Source organism: Chiloscyllium plagiosum, chromosome 27, assembly GCF_004010195.1.
Source record: "Chiloscyllium plagiosum isolate BGI_BamShark_2017 chromosome 27, ASM401019v2, whole genome shotgun sequence".
Taxonomy (NCBI): domain Eukaryota; kingdom Metazoa; phylum Chordata; class Chondrichthyes; order Orectolobiformes; family Hemiscylliidae; genus Chiloscyllium; species Chiloscyllium plagiosum.
Window position 1 is genome coordinate 13213710 of NC_057736.1, and position 20806 is coordinate 13234515.

Consider the following 20806-nt stretch of genomic DNA (forward strand, 5'->3'; position numbering starts at 1 on the left):
AGGTGAGAGGGGAAAGATTTAAAAGGGACCTAAAGGACAACTTTTTCACGCAGAGGGTGGTGCATATATTGAATGAGCTGCCAGAGGAGATGGTGGAGGCTGGTACAATTACAATATTTAATAGGAAGGGTTTAGAGTGATACAGGCCAAATGCTAGCAAATGGGATTAAGTTAATTCAGGATATCTGGTCGGCCTGGAGGAGTTGGACCAAAGGGTCGGTTTCTGTGCTGCACATCTCTATGAATCTATGTTTAATTTGGCTTATCAACTTTAAATTTCCATCCTGCCCTTATTGCTGTTGCTGCAGGAAAATTATCTCTAGGTGAGCAGCTGAATATTAAATGTTGATTTCCTACCTTTTAGGAACAGTCAGATTCAGAAAAAAAAAGAGAAAATAACTAGTTTTCTCACTTCTGATTTTTTTATCTTTTAATTCTTGTTTGTTGTTAGCCATCTTATTGAACCATTTGTATTGATATTTTTTGTGAAATGTAAGAGACAAGCTGTAACATGTGAGCAGCGCAAGAGACAGTGAAATTCTTCAATCATTCACACTGCCACACCGTCTAAATATGTAAGCCACCCATTATAAATTGATTTGAATTATATAATAGGATGAAAAATATAGATTGGCAAAGAAAAATCAAATAAAGATGGAAAGATAAAAAGACATGAAAAAACTAAAACAAATGTATTTTGTTTTAAAGCTTCAATTGTAATTATACTCTGAAGGAACAGGATTTCATACTTGTAAAATGCATTTTCTTCAGGGCCAAAGAGGCTGCTTGTGAGTAGCTATGACTAATCAAGGCATTAAAAATTCACTGGACCTAACATTTCCTAAGTGATGGGTAAGCACAATAACTTTGTACCCAATGATTTCAATGCTGAGTCTATCAACAAGATACCATTTAGTGAAGTCTATCACGGTGCAATGACTGCAGTTTCTAGATTGTCATACTTACTTTCCATGCATTCTGCAAGTTACTGTTTAATATAATGATGACGAGTGCTGTTCATCTATTATGCTCAGTACAAAATTCAAGCCAATATATTAATCAGCCCACGTGTAAAAATAAATAGTGAACTAAGACCATGTGTAGCCTTCAAATGGAATGAGGTTAGAAGGTAGAGAACACAAGACTGCAAGTTGTGTGGATGGAGGTGAGGCACATTTTGACAGGCTTCTCCTGTATGTCCAAATATAGAATGAAAATAATCAATGTAAACATGTCACAATCATACCCTGCAGCCAGTGGCAGGGCTGCAGTGTCTCCAATTGGAGGGATGGGGTGCAACTACAACACAGCCAGCTGGCATTAGCAGTTTCCCTTATGACGTTGAGCCACTGAAACGCATAATTGGCAGAAAATGCGTAGGATTTCTAATATATTAATAGCTAAGTAAAATAGGTCATATTTAATCCAAAGTGAGAGAGCTTCACTCTGTGGGTGAGACTTGGCACTTAGATAAGCGGCTGTCAACACTCCAACTGTGAGGATTTTTGCACACACGCACAAAAGGAAATAAAAATCCCCCAAGCACCAATGTTTCTAAGCACTTTCTTTTTGTGGCTGTGTGTGTGATCCCTGAGCACTGGGTGCAATGGCACTGACACTGACACAGGTCCCTGGGTCTGCAGGCTTGCCCTACCTCCAGTTCCGGAGGGGAGGGGAGAGGGAGGGAGGAGGGTGAGAGGTGAGAGGTCAGGGGTGAGAGCTCCTCACAATCTGTCATGGCGAAGGATGGAGCGGAGACTTTGGCTTCAGTGTAACTCGGAGCTCTGGCTCTAACCGACCGGGATCGCCGTGCTCCAGCCCGGACCCCGGTGAGTTTGTGACCCCCCCACCACCCGAGCGGCGGGATCCCGGCGGCCGGGGATATTTCGGCTTCTGTTTCCTCACCGGGGATCCGCCGGAGATGGGAGGTTATTATTGATGAGATCCACATTGTTTGCAGTGTTTTGGTCGCTAGTTCTCAAAGACAACAATACTCCTTATTTAATCCAAAGGGAAGGGGAGGAGGGGGCATTTCATCGGTGCGGAGTTTATCCATAGTTCAAATTTAAATCGACCTTTTATTTTAGTGTTCGGACCCCCCCCCCCCCCCCTCTCAGATTCCCCCCACCCCCCATCTACACAATTGTTTGTGAACTGAACTGTAATAAAACAGTGCGGATCAGTAGCAGCCAGTAGCCTGGAGATTTTAAGCGTGCATTGTTTACATTTTGTAAAAATCCTGTTTTTTAGAAAAGATCTGTCTCTTGGAGATTGTTTTTTTTTGAGAAACAATGTTCGCCGTCAAGGACGAGTCAGTGCAAAGTTAAATGTCTTGCTCTTGTTTGAGGCTTGGGGATTCTTCTCCTCTTGAATTTATTCTACGGTCATCAATTTTCCGCGATGTGCGATAGCTAAGATTAAAAAAAACCTGCGCAGATCACAAAATAATTTAAGCATTTCAAGTTCTGCCAAATGTCCTGTTTCATTTTTAATTGCGTTTGTCTCTGACTCAAGAGTAACAGGTTTAGAGCAAAAATGGGTGTTTGAAATGAGACTTGACTCTAATGCAAAATGGTTAAATGGCTGATAAATAACCTCCCCACCCCAACAAATAGTCTGAAAAACGAAATTCTTAGTCAATATTTGAGTTGCCTAGTTTGGTTTAGTTTTTTTTGTGATTACGTTGTATATTACATAAACAATTGCTGCATCACGCCACTTTCTAAAATTTATCAGGAATGTCCATTAAACCTGGCTCCCAAGTACAGTCAAAACATCTTTAAACAATTTGAAATTTAATACTATGTATTTACACAAGATTCATCAATGTTACTTTGTCACTGAGATAACCATCCAGAGGCCTGGCCTAATGATCCCCAGTTATGAGTTCAAATTCCATTTGGCAGCTTGAAAATTTGTCTAATTAATCAAAATCTGAAAGGAATAAGATTTTATCAGTTACGGTAGCCCTGAGATTACTGGTTTTCAATGTAAAATGCATCCAGTTCATTGTTGTCCTTCAAGAAAGGAATCTGGCATCCTCACCTGGTCTGACCTGTATGTTACTACAAACCTATGGTCAATAAAGTTGACACTTAACAAACCTTAGAAGTGTAATAACGATCAACTCCGTTGTATTAAAAACGGTGGCTCCACCATCACCCCTTCAAGGGCAATTTTGGGTGGACAACAAATACAGTTGTGAGCAATGCTGACATCCTAAGAATGGTTTGAAAAAAAAAGTTTAGCACCTCTATTAAAACAGTGAACAATGGAAATTCATTACATATTAGGTACTGATTCTAATTTTATAATGTCATTTAAGAGCTTCAATAAACTTTATGAAAAAGGTCGATTATTCAGTTCTTTTTCTATTTAGATTTGTACAGCTGGTAAAACTCTTTCATTCTTAAACAGGGTGAAATTTGAGCAGAGATTTGGTCAGAATATGTTGGCGTTCCTGTGAGCTGACCAAACTCTTATCTAAATCAGAACCTTCTCGAGTACCAAAATGAAGCTAGAATTGCAAAACAGTGAAGCATATAAAAACCCTTCTTCAAACTGTTTATATTTGACCAGGAATTCAATTTTAGTGAGAAGTCCAAAAATAATTGGAAAAGCTGGTGTCGGGAGTGAAACTTGGCCATGCATTGGTTGACTTAGAGTTGGCAATGTGCTTTCTAGTTGGATGGAGGATGCTGGTGTTGAGCTGGTCAAGCTTTGTGCTACATGTCAGAATGACGGATGACAATCTGGGAATGTTGGCTATGTCCCTTATCTTCCATGATAAGCCTCTTTTTGATCGTAAATTAACTGACAAAGAGGAACGAACTTCCCTGAAAGCCACTGGTATGCTGCACTTTCTTACACCCAAAAATGGAAAATTGAAGTTGGAACTTTTCCTTTAAGTCTTTCATTTCCTGTATCACATTACAGAGTCACACAGAAGATTGAATCAGATCCTATCCTCAGGAAAATTATTTGTGTCATGGAGAGGGAGATGTTGAGTAAAAGATGAAGATAAAATGATCATTGATTAACAACTTAAAAGTTGTGGCTTAACTTTTTGTGACTTCTGTTTAAAAATGTTTTAACTTTTGATTTTCAATGCAGTACTTTAGTTGGTGCAGAATACTGGAAACAACAACCTGTGCTGTTGTCATTTTTAGGATGACATGACGCCAGGTTATAGTCCACCAGGTTTATTTGAAATCTGAAGCTTTTGGAGCACTGCAACTTCATCAGGTGAAGCTCCTAAAGCTTGAGAGTTTAAATAAACTTGTTGGTCTATAACCTGGTATCATGTGACTTCTGACTTTGTCCACCCCAATCCACACTGGTACCTCCACATCATGGGTGTCATTTACCAGAATGATGCTTATAGTTATATCAGGAAAAAAAAGCTTGAAAGGAACTGATATAAATTCTAATGGAAACACAACAAAAATGAAATGAAGTATATGTTTGGGATGAATTATCACTATCAGTTGATAAATAACACATCCATCACAACTATTACCTTGTAAACCTTCTTGAACTGCTTCCAACATACTTGCATCCTTCCTTAAATAAGGAGGTCAATAATGTATGCAGCATTCCAGATGTGGCCTCTCCAATGTTCTGTATAACTGAAGCATAACCCCCACCCCCCCAACTTTTTATTCAATTCCCCACACAATAAACAGTAACATTCTCAAGGTTTTTAAATTGCTTACTTTACCTTTATACTTTTACAATTAATGCTGTAGGATACCCTGGTCCCTATCAATGTCAGAGCTCTTCAATCTCTCACCGTTGCGATAATATGCTTTTTTTATCCTCCCTGTCAAAATGTACAAATTCACATTTTCCACTTTATATTCCATTTGCCAAATCTATGCCCACATATAGTTAGCCTATGTATGTCCCTTTGTAGTATCTATACCTTTTCATAACTTACTTTGCTACCTATTTTTGTGTCATTAGCAAATTTAGCAAACATGCCTTCAGACCCTCCAACCAAGTCACTTCTATATAAATTCTAAAAAGTGAATACCCCAACACTGACTCCTCTGGCATAGTACTCATTTTGTCTTGCCACCCAGAAACTGACTGATTTATTCTTGCTGCCTCCTGTTGACTATTTAATCTTCTGTCCATGTCAGTATGTTATGCCTTACACCATGGAGCTTTAGTTTTCCCCAATAACCTTTGGCACCTTATCAAATATCTTCTGGAGTAAGGCAACATATAAGTTATTGTTGTTAAGGGGAAACAGTATATTTGATTGGCCAAGGGTAGGTACAATTTGGTACTGAAAATAAGTAGGTTCTTTGTGTATGTTGTTTTAGAATATGGAAACATGAGATGATTGTATGATCTAATGCTCTGCACCCTCAATTCTATGTTGAGTATTTATTTACAGACCAAGGTTGAGAAGTGAAAATGCTACAAATTAAGCCACAGTTGACAGCAGACTTAGGGCTAGAATTACTACCAGCAGGAAATTCTTGGTACATACCTTCTTTTCAGAGATAGCATCGAGCAGAGATTAAGGAAAAGGGTGAGGGAGATCTAAGGTGATGTTTTATTGTTATATCAGGGAAGAAAAAAACTTGAAAGGAACTGGTCTAAATTCTACTGGAAACAACAACAAAAATCAAATGAAATCTATGTTATGGGACAAATTGTTATTGTCAGTTGGTAGAAAAGCTGGAAAATCTCTGGAATTAATTCTCTAAACCTTTCCACTTCTCTACCTTTCTCTCTTCTTTTACCTCTTTGACCAAACTTTCATAACCTGTCCGAACATCTCCCTGTTCTGCTCAGTATTTAATTTTACTTGATCATCATTCCAATAAAGTACCAAGGAATATTTTAAAACAAACACATGAATATATGGATTAGGAGCAGGAGTAGGTTATTTGGCTTCTTGAGCTTCTTCTGCCATTCAGTAAGATCATGGCTGATCTTTTTATTCCATATTCCCAGCCCCCCTTGATACCTTTTACCCTCTTAGTATTCAAGAATCTACCTTAAAAATATTCAAAGATGGTTTACAACACCTATTGAGGAAGAGCGTCTGCTGTTGTGAATAATATTGGCAATAAAGCATTAGCAATTCTATATATTTTCATGTGATGGAGAGAAGTCTATCTGATTTGATTTTATTCCAACTGTGACTCATTTTACAGCAGTTTGACCTTGGTATTACAAAGTTCCAAGTTCAAAATAAAGATTGCCACTCCAAAGCAGGACTGAGAGCCTGCTGCACTGTCAGCGGTACTGTCTTTTAGATGACACATTAAACCATGATTCTGTCTGTGCTTGCAGGGTGTGTAAAGCATTCTGTGGCACAATTTTGAGGAAAAGCAGGGGAATTATTCCTGGTGTTCTGGTCAATATTATCATTCAAATAACATGACAAGAAAAACAGATTACTGGGTCATTAATACATTGCAGTTTTTGGGAGTTTGCTGTGCACAATTTGGTTGACCCGGTTTGTACATTACAATAGTACTTTGTCATCTCTATTAAACACAAAAATTGCTGTATAAATGGAAGCCTTTTTTTAATTGCAGTTTAGAGAACGTAGGATTTCTGGTCTAGTAATATTTGAATGGATTGAATACTAAATAGCTGCATTGGGCAAAATATCCTTACAAGCCTTCGGAAAGGCGAAAGAGACATTTCAGTTGTTAGCAGCCTTTATCAAAACTGAATGGGGGAGGGGCAAGAAAAAACAAACTGAAAATAATCAATTATGAGCAGCCAATACAAAGTTTACAGGTAAACGATACAGCAGTCAAACATCAGTTTCATATTCTGGTGGCTGGTCAAGTAAAATTGGTACTGAATGTGATTGTGGACAGAAAGCTGGCCTCATTTCCAATTTAAGATGTGCATCCTGTAGAGCAGCACTGAGTAATATGTGAGGAGTTGTATTAAGAGTTATGCTTGCTGTTGAATATTACTGCAACGAGTCGTGATGTTTGTTAGCTCATCTGGTTTCCTACTGACCTGGAATCTGCAAGGAAGAGCATGGAGTTTTCCCAGTGGCCTAGCCAGCATTCTTCCTTTAAGCTGTATTGCTAAAACAGATTTTCTGATCATTATGCTATTGCTGTTGTGGAATCTTGTGGTATGCAAACTGGCTGTTTCATTTCCTACGATTACCACATTGCAAAAGTGCTTAATTGGTTATAAAACAATTGGAATCTTCTAAAGTCATTGGGCGGGGGGGGATTGATGGCAGAGTGGTAGACTCACTGGAGTAGTAATGTAGAGGGTCAGACTCTTGCATTGAGGACACAGGTTCAAGTCCCACCATGACAGCTGCTGGAACTCAGATTCAATTAAAAGGGTCTTGTGACACAGTACCAGTGTCCTACATGAGTCTGTGAAGAGAGTTCCCTATGATTGTTTGAAGTGGATGTGCCTGGATCTGTTGATGTGGCTTGTGATATTATGCCATGTATGAACTACAAACACTACTGGCTTTTGATCTCCCAAGCATGCTTTCATTATCCAGTAGCTTTCATTATCAAGTGAAAGTAAGATACATCATGATTCAGAAGCTTTTACAGAACCCGTAACATTCAGTTTAATTAAAGTTTTATATGTTGTGTTTGTGACAATAGTTTGACTGTTGTACCCTCTCTTTGGATACACTTTCCTTTATCAGAGAGTTATGTATTTTCACCTCTGTAAATGCAGGTATCAGGGTCCTGATTGGTGAGTGCAGAATACCATTAATACAGCCTGACCTACCTGGTTGCTTTCCTTTAGCCTTTCTCTTCTTCCTACAAATTGCACAAGTACATGGTGATTCACAAAGGGTCAGTAACCTGTTCCAGGAAAACTAGACATGGGAAAGATGTAAACATTGCTTTGTCTGCTTCATGCACCATCAGATATGGGGGAGAAAACATTTCTGGTCCCCTTATCTAAGGAAATTTATACTGACATTGGAGACAGTCCAGAGAAAGTTCATTAAGTTGATCCTAGGTGTGCAGTGACTTTCTTATGAAAAGAATTTGTTTGGGTTGAACTTACACCACTGAAGTTTAGAAGAATGAGAGGAGACCTTAATAAAATATATATTAACAGAGTAAATGCAAAGATGTTTGCTTCCCTTTGTAGGAGATTCTAAGACCAGATGTTGTAATCTCAGTAAGGGGTCCCTCATTTAAAATAAAAATGAAGAGGTTTATTTTTTTCTGAAAGTGGTCAATCTGTGGGCTTCTTTACTCCAGAGGGCTATCGAGTATGGGTCATTAAGTAACGGAATCAAGGTTTATGGGGATAACAGCAAATTGGAGTTGAGGATTATTAGAACAGCCATGGGATCATTGAATGGAGGAGTGAACTCACTGAGCCAATTATACTACTTCTGCTCCTATACCTCATGATCTATGGGTGTCTGACATATCTTTCTGAATGACAGGGAATGCTTGGACAGTTAAATGATAGAATTAAGGGGACCTTCATCATTACTGACATGAAACTTCAGTAAATACATGACTGGAAGTGTGTCAAAGGTCCAGGATAACTTTGCCCCTTTTTCTGATTCGTTACCTTAACAATTGAAATTACTGACAGTTTGCAAGAAATTGATACTCTGTTTAAAATAGCGATGCAGAGAATCTTTTGAGATTTTGGAATGTTGTTCCCCAGTAAGTGATAGACTTGGAGTCATTGAATATTTTTGAGACAAAGATAGATTATTGACTGATGAGAGAGACTTTGTTTGTCAGGAGAAGATGGAAATGCGAGTTGAGATCATAATTGGATCAGCTGTGATCTTATTCAACAGAGGAACAGGCTCAACAGGCTGCATGACCTTAAACCTGCTCCTAAGTCAATGTTCATGTTATCTTTCTATGATTTGGTAAATGACAATCAAATGTTCCCTAAATGTTATTACTTCTTGGGACCTCTTGTGTATCATTAACAATTTAAAATCCAGAATTCAGTCGGTGGCTTTATATGTTTTGCTTGTCATGGCTTTTTCTGTCAAAAAGTGTGGCGCTGGAAAAGTGCATCAGGTCAGGCTGATGAAGGGCTTATGCCCAAAAAGCTGACTCCCCTGCTTCTCGTATGCTGCCTGACCTGCTGTGCTTTTCCAGTGCCACACGTTTTGACTCTGATCTCCAGCATCTGCATTCCTCACTTTCTCCTCATGAGTTTTTTTCTTATTTATTTTCACATTTGTAAGTGTTGATGTTTTTCTCAGAGCAGAAGCAGCTTAGGTGCCTCTGGTTGAAATATTGTAACTTTTTTATGACCTCCCTCAGGAGATTATAAGAATGCATGGTATCAGAATGGAGGTGGAGGAGGCAGAGGTGGATGAATGGAGAGAAGTAAGGAAGTATTTAGATGTGATGCTCCAGCCATCTTAATTGTTGGGTAGGCTTGATGGACCAATTGGTCATAGAGTCATAGAGATGTACAGCATGGAAAGACCCTTCGATCCAACTCGTCCATGCCAACCAAATATCCTAACCTAATCAAGCCCCATTTTCCAGCACTTGGGTCATATCCCACTAAACCATTCCTATTCATGTACCAATCCAGGTGCCTTTTAAATGTTGTAATTGTAACAGCCTCCCATTTACTCTTCTCAATTTTGAAGTCACTGAAGCTCCAAAATCAAATATCCATTCTTTTTAAACAATTCTCATTTCATATCACATGCACAATTTTTCGATTTATACTCAGATTTTCCGATGTAGGTCATGCCATACATTTGCATCTTTCAAACTTGCGGTGTATGTTTCTGTTTCCATCCGCCTCTATAGCTAAATTTAATGGTTCAGATTTGTATCTTCCGGTATGGTTTACAAACCAAGAAAGTGAAACTGTGATTGTGATAGTGAATAATACAAAGCAAATTAGGAAAGTAGCACATAAGGCCAGCTTGTGCAAAGGTGGAAGATTTTCTATGACAAAACAAGCTTGTCATTACATTGTGCATAACTTGTAATTTGAGTATCCCTGTAATGATTTTCAAAGTGCCTGAGTGCCATTTCACAAAGTATAAATTGTGCAAAATAGAATTTAGCCGATAGTGCAAGTAAACCTATGTGTACCAGCCATATTTCAGGATGGCCTTATTATATGGAATCCAATTACAAACTGAAACCTGATCTTTTAATGTATTATTAGGAAGTTTGTGTGTTTTGGTATGTGTGAATGCCAAATTATTAAGCACATAACGTACTTACTTTGTTCCATTTTGTTACTGTAGTCTTTAAAGTGCAGATGCAATTTGGTCTTTTTAAAATATTAAAAATGTTATCATCCAAATTTATGTCAGATTGAAAATAGTCTTTAGTCTCTTTAACGTGAATTTTAAACAAAGATATGTGGGACAACAACTAAATAATTTAAGGAACTAACCAACATAAAAACCTACTTTAATCAATGGAGCATGAGAGGAAAAAAAAAAGAGTTTGGTTACTTGTACTGATGCCCACTCAATTTTCCTGAGAACCTATTCTGGACGGCAAAATTAACCAAAGGAAATGGCAAAAAAATAAAAGGGGTTTGCATCAATGGACAAGAATATCCAGTGAATCCCATAGCTTCCTGCCTAATTCTTTCAGCTGTGGCGAAAGGACTTTCCCATAGTAAAAAGTAAGTCTTTCTCAATATCCTTGTATTTCATTATTGAACATAACAAGGATGATCTTAGGAAGCAGAGTCATGGTTAGTCATTTTCAAAATTGAGCAACACAGCAATGATGGACTTAGGGAAGTCTAGATATGGAGTGCAGAGGTTTGGGTGAGTGCAAGGTTTTGGAAACTGAAAGATAGGAGGTTGTTCAGAAAAGCTTTGGAATAGTTTATTCTAGAGGTAATGAAACCAAGACTTTCTCAACAGCAGATGAGTTGAGGTAGGGGAAGAGATGAGCCATATTATGGAGTAAAAGTAGAATGGCTTGGTGATGAAGATAACACTGTGTCAGATCAGATCAGAGTTGAATATGATGCCAAGGTTGTGAGCAGGATCATACAACAAGCTAACCTAATTACTGTATATAGACTCTTGCTTATAAACTGATCAATTTTTAGAAACTAAATTCTGGTAATGTTACATGTATTTTACTAGGCACATAAGGAATCCAGTTTTGTTCATAAGATTACTGTCTTGAATGCAGTCCAAACCCTAATTCCTAATATTAACTCCTACAAGAAATTTCTGCGCTGTTAGATTGCAATGGAAATAAAACTTCTTAAAAAAAAGCTTCTGTCTCTCATAAAACTGCAAACTGATTGATAGAAATTAAGATTTGGCGATAGAATCTAGATACTGATGAAGCATCAAGCTGAAGGTATTTGAGGTTTTCTGATTTTTAAGTAACTGTACCAGTATTCATAATGGAACTTTAAAAATATGCAAAAATAGAATACTCAGCAATCATTAAACTTACACCTCCAGCAATGTTGCAATGTCACAAGAAAAATAGGAAATCCACCAGTTACTTGTTACAACATTGTGCTGAATAAATTTGGATACAACTGAGATCACAGTTTGCTGTGGAAGCCTTTAGTCAAAGCCAGGCTTCACTGGGAGACTGTTAATAGATTGTACAATAACTATTTAGCAAAAGACAGTTTTACTCTTTTTCATGGTTTCTTGGTGAACGTTCCTTTATGTGTATATTTGTGAAAATAGCCAAGGTTGCTACAATAAAATATTGCCCAAAATATTGCTGTTGCCTGACCATAATCTGCAAACATCACCTGTAGCATGTAACACACTTTAAAAAAAAACACTTTCAGCAAGTAGTCCACTTGTGAGCATCTATTGCGATTAGGTGCCATAACTGCAGTTCACTTCACGAAGGGCAAATGGCTCTAGAGGCTAACAGGTATGCAAAACTAACACTAATTCATTTCAGGATTATTTTTAATGGTTCATCCTGCAAAGCAGTTATAAAATAAGGATGCTAAAAACATATTCAATATGATGCTTATTGTATGTGAGATAGTTCTGCATGGGCATGTGTAGCCATCTGATAATCTGGCCAAGTAGCCAGGGTTCATATGTGAGGTCACAAGCTATTAATTCATGGAGGATATCCTCACCAGCGTGCACTAAATGTCTCTGGATAGCATCCTGGAGTGGAAACCCTCTAGTCATTGAATAGTACCATAGAATGCCAATTTTTCCTTTTTAACTGTTCAGCAAGGATTTTTATTTAAATTTTTGATGGTAAGCATTTTTTTAAATCTTCATTCATGGGATTTGGGCATTGCTGATTTGGCCAGCACTTATTGCCCAGAGGGCAGTTCAGAGTTGACGACTTGCTGTGGACCTCGAGTCATGTCGGCCAGACCAGGTAAGGATAGCAGATTTTCTTCCGTATGGGGAATTGGTGAGCCAGATGAGTTTTATGACAATTTACAATGGTTACACAATTGCTCATTTTAGTTGTTGAATGTCCCTGTCTGCCATAATGGGAATCTCACCCATGTCCCCATAGCATTAGCCTTTGGTTCTGGATTACTAATCCAGTGACCTTTACTACCACACCACTGCCTCCCCAACTTGATTATCTCCATTTGACAACAAGGACAACACCCTCCCAAACTTTACAAACAAAGAAAACTGAATAATAATAAATCTTCATTTACTAAATCCAGAGGATGACCCCTGGATTTGACTTGATTTCATAATGTAAGCCTATGCTTAATAAATAAAGTGCACGAATAAAGGGAGATGCATGATGCAATGGTAAGTGCTACTAGAATAGTAACAGCATAAAACCCACCATTTTCTAATCTCTTTCATTTCTGAGGAAGAGTCATAACAAACTCAGTGTTAACTCTATACCTCTCTCAACAGATGCTGGAAAACCTACTGTGTTTTTCTAGTACTTTCAGTTTTCTTTATTTTAGATTCACAGCACCTGCAATATTTTGCTTTTATTGAAGTAATCTGGAGGGCCTGACTAATGTTCTGACTTGGGAAGAGAAAGGACTACTGACTGCTGCCTGCTAGCCTAGCTGCTGACAGTTCTCCTACACTCCTGTAACCACCTTTTCTGCCATCGTTTTCCTCTGGCCGAGATCACTGCGCTATCCTGAGTCTCTGATAGGTCTCATTCCAGCAGCAGACACTACCTCATAGGTTGGTTGGCTGAGCAAAGAGCTACCAGCCTCTGACTGGTCAGCGACTCTTACTGGGCAAGATCTCCTGTTCTGAAGTCATGATCCTGTGAAAAACCTGCTCGGGTTCCCTTAGCAGCCTGATTGGCAGTAAATACCATCAGGGTTCCCAGAGGAAGGAGCATTAGTGTCTCGCTGACTTTCTCAGCTGGTGGCCAAGATCCCCATTGCCTCCATAAAATTCCTCCTTGATGAGACCATCAAGGGATATGGAGCAATGTCTAAAAAATGAAGTTGAGGTACAGGTCAACTATGATTTAAATGTGAATGGTGCAATAGGCTTGAAGAAAAATGACCCCCTCCTGTTCCTATATTTCCAAGATTCTGTGTTATTCCCTATCTACATGTTCCAGTGAGAAAAATAAACAAGGAATGCTGCTATGACTGGTTAGACCCTGTATAAACAACATAAGCAAACGTTCATCCAGTAACTTTACTGCACAATTGAAATCAGGATCACAACACAATGAATTTGAGCATAGAACTTTAACTCATCAATATTTCTGAATATAAATTATTTGAACATACCAGATGGTTACCTTGGAGTAAACTACAGGCCCTTGGTGAAATTTAGTGACCTACCTTGTCGTAAACTTTGCTGTCCCTAGCATCCATTGCTTTATACAATACGTAAGTATCTGTTTAATAAGATTTTTAGATAGTTTATGTCACGTTTCAGTAAGTTAGGCTCATTTACACAATTGAGAATTAACAGCTATGATCACCAATATCAACTAATCCCAGGAAACAGAACATTTGCTTAATAATAAAACAAGCTATTCATAAAATGAGATTTTTGAGTTCTTTTTCTCAGTGAGTTAATTATGCAGAAAGTATTATTCTCACATCTTTAATCATTACACAGCCTTATTCTGTTACGATGTGGAGATGCCAGTGTTGGATTGGGGATGGACAAAGTTAAAAATCACACAACACCAGGTTATAATCCAACAGGTTTATTTGGAAGTACTAGCTTTCGGAGCGCTGCTCCTTCATTAGGTGGTTATGGAACAGGATCATAAAACACAGAATCTATAGCACAAGACCACAGTGTCATGCATCTGAAACAATGTATTGAACAAATCTGGATTGTTGTTAAGTCTAGAATTACTGTCTAATTCTGCAATTAGAATTTTGCAAATGCATATTTACCCCATAGACTTATATATGTGTGTGCGTGCATGTGAGGAAGAGAGAGACAGAGAGAGTGTGTGTGCGTGTGTGAGTGTGTGTGGGAGAGAGTGTGAGTGTTTGCATCTGAGTATGAGAGAGTTTGTGCCTGGTAGAGTGTGCGCATGAGTGTGATGGAGTATAAGCCTGTGAGAGGGTGTGTGTGTGGCTGTAGTGTGGGAGTTGTGTGTGTGGGAGTTGTGTGTGTGTGTGTGTGTGTCTGAGAGAGGCCTGTGTATGAGGAAGGGTCTGCATGATTGTGTGAGTATGTAAGAGTGTGTGTATAAGTGAGAGTGTAAAGTATAGTTCCCTTCCTGACTGGGAGGAGAACACTTCAGTGGTCAGGGACATTCGGCATCAGATCTTCAGGTAACCATCCTCCAAGCGGACTTCAGGATACGCAACAACTCAGAGTGGCCGAGCAAAGGCTGTTAGCCAAGTTCAGCACACATGAGGATGTCCTCGACCGGGACCTTGGGTTCATGTCACACTGCAGGTGTGATTACACTACACTCTACACTCTCACATACCTACACACTCTTACCTACTCACACTCACGCAGACCCTCTCTGATACATATGTTTTCTCTCTCTCACACACACACATACACGCTCACCCATTTACACACCCTCTCACAGGCTGGTACCCCGTCACACTCACACAGACACACACACTCTACCAAGTGGGCACACATGTAAACACACACTCTCATGTGCTCTCACACCCACATGCACACAATCACTCTCTCTCTCTCTCACATGCATGCCACACACATATAAGTCTATTGGGGTGAATTTGCATTTTCAGAATTGCAATTGCAGATACATTCTATTTTGTTCAAAAAGCACACAGTGTGCAGGCAGTCAATCCATGTAACATTTTATAAATTCCTACTTTGGAAACAGAACCAGTCTGACTCAAGATTGAGATACAGACAGACTCTAACCTCACATCTTTAATGCATTGTCTGACCTTTTGTTATAAAACCTTAAATTATTATGAGAATGTGATTTGAAAGAAGTTCTGGGATTTACATATTAATTAACTGAAACCTGCAACCCATTCTAAAAGATGAAAGACTTAACAGCAATCTAAGTTTGTTCAATATATTTCAGTTGCATGACACTGGTCTTTTGCTATAAATTCTGTGCCTTATGATCCAGCTCCATAGCTACCTGATGAAGGAGCAGTGTTCTGAAAGCTGTTACTTGCAAATAAACCTGTTGGACTATAATCTGGTGTTGTGATTTTTATCTTTATTCTGTTATGTAATAAATATGTAATATTTAAAGAAGGACATTAAGAGTTCTTGAGAACTACAAAAGGATGCAGTTTTGTAAAAGTTGCTTGTTTCCTGCAATCCTAAATCCCTTGGAGGCCTTTCTGTACAATACAACACTTCAAGAACATTTATCCTATATTTAGGGTAAATGTTTTTCTTTATCTTGCATTGAACATTAAAAGTCTATAAAAAGGGCAGGTAGATTGTTACAGTCAAACTTGCAATTTTAAGTTGCGTTCCTTGAGTATTTTCTTTCTTTGAAAACATTTTTTTTCCTTTTTTTGCTACATTTTGTTGAATATAGTAGACTTCAATACCACAATATTGTGGGGTCACACAGATTAAAATTTGTCCGATAAGCTTTTTCTATTGTAATTCAGTGGTAGTTAAATTGGTCAGATTGAGGTCAGGTTACTGGCTTTAGGATTCGTCTCCATTTTACAGCTTACTTTATATTAAAGATTAATTTTCTGTTTACTAGAATAATCTGTTTCATTACATCACCCTTGCACTAAGAAAAGCAAACCAAATACTTGAATTCGCTTCTCGAAGGATTGGGTTGAAAAGTGGAGAAGTTGTGCTAAGCATATGATGTTGCTTGATTAAACAACAGTGATGTACTGTGGATCATTCTGGTATTATAAAAAGGATGAATGGGCACTGGAGACGGAAAAAAAACTTAGAAGCCTGGTAGGTATAAGCTTGCAGTTCTGCTATTAGGAAAGAGTGAATGGGCTGGATCCTCTTTCTCTTGAATAGAGAAAGGTGAAGTGTGATCTTTAAACTTATGAAAGGTTTGATGGAATAGGCGTAGGAGTGAAGCATCCCTTTTTCTTTGGGTCAAATAGCTGTTTCTGTGCTGTGTATTTCTATAATTGAAGATGTGTTTTAATATTTACAAATTGGCAAATTCTGGAACATAAGTTTAATTTTACCATAATTAATCATTTTATTTTTTAATCAACACTACAGCATTCCACGTATGATGAATGTATGTTGTTGGCTTTAAAAAGATTGCTATAAAGATACCATTATGTGATAGAGAATAGCTGAACACCATGTGACTGACATTTCATTGTGAAGGCTCTGTGATCCACCTGGGAGTCTGGTACCCACACACTTGTTTGCATTCCCGGTTTTTGGTTTGTTAGGGAACCCCCCGATTTGGCTTCTAGTGTCAGGCTGTGTCATCTCTAGATTCTAGAGTTCTGAAAGTAAGCAGTAAATCTTGTCCTGGCTATATGCAATTCTAAGTCACTTGTAATATTTCAAATGACTATTCCATCAAAAGCGTAATTTTTGTTTTCATTGAGAAACTGCCAGATGGTCTCCCTCAGTGGCTCAGTGAGTTTATTCCATGAATAGCTAAGCCACATAAACTAGGGAAGTCCGAGGTCAGGAGGTACAGTGATGGGGAACTACAGTTGCTTATAGCGTTTTATCTGCAGAGAACTGCCTACAAACATTGCTGTCTTGTGGATTGCTTGACCTAAAATTTACAAAGGCATACAATAGCATGTATTATGTGACAGGAAACCTGGCATCCTCTTGTCATGAAATTGCTATTTTTATTGCTATTTAAATAAACAAAAAATAATTCAGCGCTGCTGCTTTGTGCTTGTTTAATGTTTAGTAGAATTAACACCGTAATAAAGGAATTCCAGTTAAAATTAGCATCATACTGTTGATGAAGATGTCAAAAATGCAGTAATTTGACAACTCTCAAAACTTCAAGGAACAGGTCTATTGTCATGTTATTTTGCATTTCATCAATGTTTGGCAGCTGTGGTTCAAAGACCTAAATTCTATCTGAACAGCAGGGTTATAAAGAGAGAGTATGTTCCGATGTGTCTGGAGCATCTCTTCTGTAAAGGTCTAGCAGTATGATGCAAACCATGGAAATACATCTACAGAGACAATAGTCTATCTGAAATGTGGAGAGAATGTCAAACATTTCTCAAAATCCACACTGCCTTCACGATTCCCTCTACTGCCTTTCGGTACGGTGTCAGATGGTTTAGTTGAGGCATGGTTTTTATTTGCTGCCTTCCTTGGCCACTGCTTCTTGACACAGTCCACCTCAATGCATCTGGGAGTGATGACTTTCAGCCCTTCTTGGCAGTCTTTCACAGATTCTAATGAAAACCACAGGCCAAAAGTTGTGAAATGCTTGAACAGCTGGGAGCAAACTTTCTACAACAAATTTACAACTTGGTGTCTTGTTTAGAGAATACAATTAATAATAAGATCTCTGCATCTCTGTTACATGAAGTCAATTCTTGATTTATTAAGTATAAGGAAATTATCATCAAAAGTGAATAAAGTGAATGTGGCATGAGATAAAACCTGAGGCTGAAGCGAAATTCAGCCAGTTAACATGTATGCTATCGTTGTCACACAGCAGGTTATTGTAGCAATTCAGTATTCATGCAGACAAATGAATTGCAAGAAGGTTACTTCAAAGTGATTTAACTTCAGAGTGGAATGCCAGTTTTTTTTCTGTCATCATGTTACTACTAATGATTTCGAACCATGTTTACCAAATGTTTATTCCTTGGATTGTAGTTTCTCCCACAGAGACATTCCAATAATTTCCAGCTGCGAAATCTCATGAAATTGACACAGTTTATATTCACCCACTGATTTAAATTGGTCAGGTTTGTAAGAAATCTCCATTGGTAAAGAGAAAATGCAGTGGGTTTGTGGCTTCGAACCAAATGGTTCTTGTATGTAATGGTCTCAAAATTTAAGAAAGATTTATTTTGTTTTCCTGCATTGTGGATTTCCATGTGCTGCACAAGAAGGGCCCAGAGGACAGGAGCAGATTATAATCCGAAGAGGCCCAGATGTGGAGAGCTGAAGTAACTGGAGCCCCTCCACTTCAGGTTAGTCACCCAATCTCCTTAGAAATATTTATTTTTAATTGAGCCATTAGCCTTCTTGAAGAGCTGACCGGACAGATGGCTCTTTACCAAAATATAAAAATTTAAATCGCAATTAAAGCTTCAGATTTTGCACAGGTTTTAGTATTGTGCAGTTGAGCTAGTATGAAACTGTATCTTGAAAGAACACTGACTTGCACTTTTGCTAGAATGGAATCTGTTTAACTTTACTCATTATTGTGCACTTCATTCATGGATGCGAAGTTGACTGTATTTGAGATTGATGTATAATGTAATGGACAGCACTGCTGCCTCACAGCTCTATGGATCTGTGTTCGATTTCAACCTTGGGTGACTGTCTGTATGGAGTTTGCACATTCTCCCCATATCTGACTTGATTTCCACCAGGTACTCCGGTTTCCTCCCACAGTCCAAAGTGTACAGGTGAGGTGGCATGGCCATGCTAGATTACCCTGTAATGTGTAGAGATGTGCAGGCTAAGTGGCTTAGCCATGTAGATGTGGGGTCACAGCGTTAATTGTGGGGGCATCTGGGTCTGGGTTGGATGCTCTTCAGATGGTCAGTGCAGACTTAATGTGCCGAATCGCCTTTATCTGTGCTGTAGGGATCCTATAAACTTCGTGTAAGGTCAGTTTGTAAAGGCAAAGCTTTGCTAAAGGTTTTTTTTTGTCTTTCACCAGAGGTGGGTATTACTGGCAGGGCCAGCATATGTTGCCCATCCCTAATTGCCCTTGAACTGCGTGGTTGCTCAGCCTTTTCAAAGATCCAATAATGTCAAACGCATTGCTATAGTTTCACATTGCTTTCTTTACTGAATGGACATTAGTGAACCACATGGGAGTTTACAACAATTGCTGATAGTTCCATGGTCACCATTACTGAGACCAATCTTTCATTTCAGATTTAATTTAGTGAATTTAAATTCCTTCATGATGATGCCATTGTGGGATTGAGGCTCATGTCTGGATTACTAGTCCACTGACATTACCAGGCTCTCTCAGATGTAGCTCTAAATCATACAGGTTAAAAGGTCCCAGCTTTAATCCCTGTTTTATGCTGAGTTAGCTGTTTCAGCTGGGTCACTAACAACTAGCTCTGTGCTCAAAGGTTAGGAAAGGAAAATTAATTGATGTACATCTCCTGATTAATATTCAGTAACTCACCCATGCTAGAAACTTAAATTGTGCATATCAGCTGAGGATTGGAGCAGGTTTGACTGTAATATCTTACAAAGAGCTTGCCAACACTCATTGTCTGGACTCCAATATGGGCAATATTCACAATGCTGAGGTAGCTGGACCCTTGGGGTGATAAAGTCAAGCGAGAGTCAAAATTTTAAGGAAAAGAAAGAAAATTGGATAATTTAAGCACCAAAGCAAAATGCTGCAGATGCTGAAAACCTGAAATAAAATGAGAAAATGCCAGAAATACTCAATAGGTTTGAGCTTATACGTAGAGAGAAACAGTCAACATTTCAGTTCAGTAATCTTTCATCAGAAATAGTTATTGATGTTTGATTTAGAAGAGTGAAAATAATATTACTGTCGGTCATCCCCTGGCTCAGCATTTCTAACTTAGCACTAATTCTTTGCAGATAACATCATGTCTTACTATAACGATGAGCCTCGATACACTATTGAACAAATTGATCTTCTTCAGCGCCTCCGCCGATCGGGAATGACTAAACACGAAATCATTCATGCACTTGAAACAATGGAACGGCTCGACCAGGAGCAAAATGAAAAGTTTGTTAGGCGGCCTAACTACACCAGTAACTATGGCAACAACGTTTCGGCATCCTCTTCCACAGCTTCTGCTGCTACACAGACTCAAAGTCTAGCGCAATCACCGTCACCTAGTAACAGCTACGACACATCACCTCCACCCTACAATGCAAGCCACACAGGGCGAGAAAGCACTGTAAATGAGAGACTTGTTGCCAGTGGAACACTGTCTCCGCGGTACCAGAACAGTGGGAGTCAGAGATCATATAGTTTTGACACAGGAGATGATGATGCAGATTTGGAGGAGAAAGTGGAAGAGTACATGAGGTAATATGAAAAGTCCATGTAGTTAAATGAGTATTCAGGATAGTTACAGGATTTTGTTCTTTCTGGCTGTTAAATAACATAGATTAAATTACATTCAACCAGCTTGAGTTTTGTCATTTTGTTTGGTGAGCATACTTAGGGGGACTGCAATTCATTGAGTTGATACTATTTTCGGGACAGAGAGAAAAGAAATAAAGTCACATCGAATGGCGTCTCTTGTTAGCCAATGTAGTATTGATTGTGCC

At 38.6% G+C, this 20806-nt stretch overlaps 1 protein-coding gene across 7 annotated transcripts in view; it reads left to right on the top strand.

Annotated features, from left to right (window-relative positions):
- Window positions 1-1705: 1705 nt before the first annotated feature.
- Window positions 1706-20806, top strand: part of LOC122563556 (homeobox-containing protein 1-like) — a 60748-nt gene continuing 41647 nt past the window's right edge. For 6 of the 7 annotated variants that reach the window (XM_043717436.1, XM_043717430.1, XM_043717432.1 and 3 more), the window contains exons 1-3: window positions 1706-1829; window positions 18412-18492; window positions 20105-20561. In XM_043717436.1, coding sequence (XP_043573371.1) covers window positions 20113-20561 — 449 coding nt within the window. In that variant the 5' untranslated portion in view covers window positions 1706-1829; window positions 18412-18492; window positions 20105-20112. Of the gene's footprint in view, window positions 1830-18408; window positions 18493-20104; window positions 20562-20806 lie in introns of all 7 variants that reach the window. The other variant, XM_043717431.1, reaches the window with a different exon arrangement.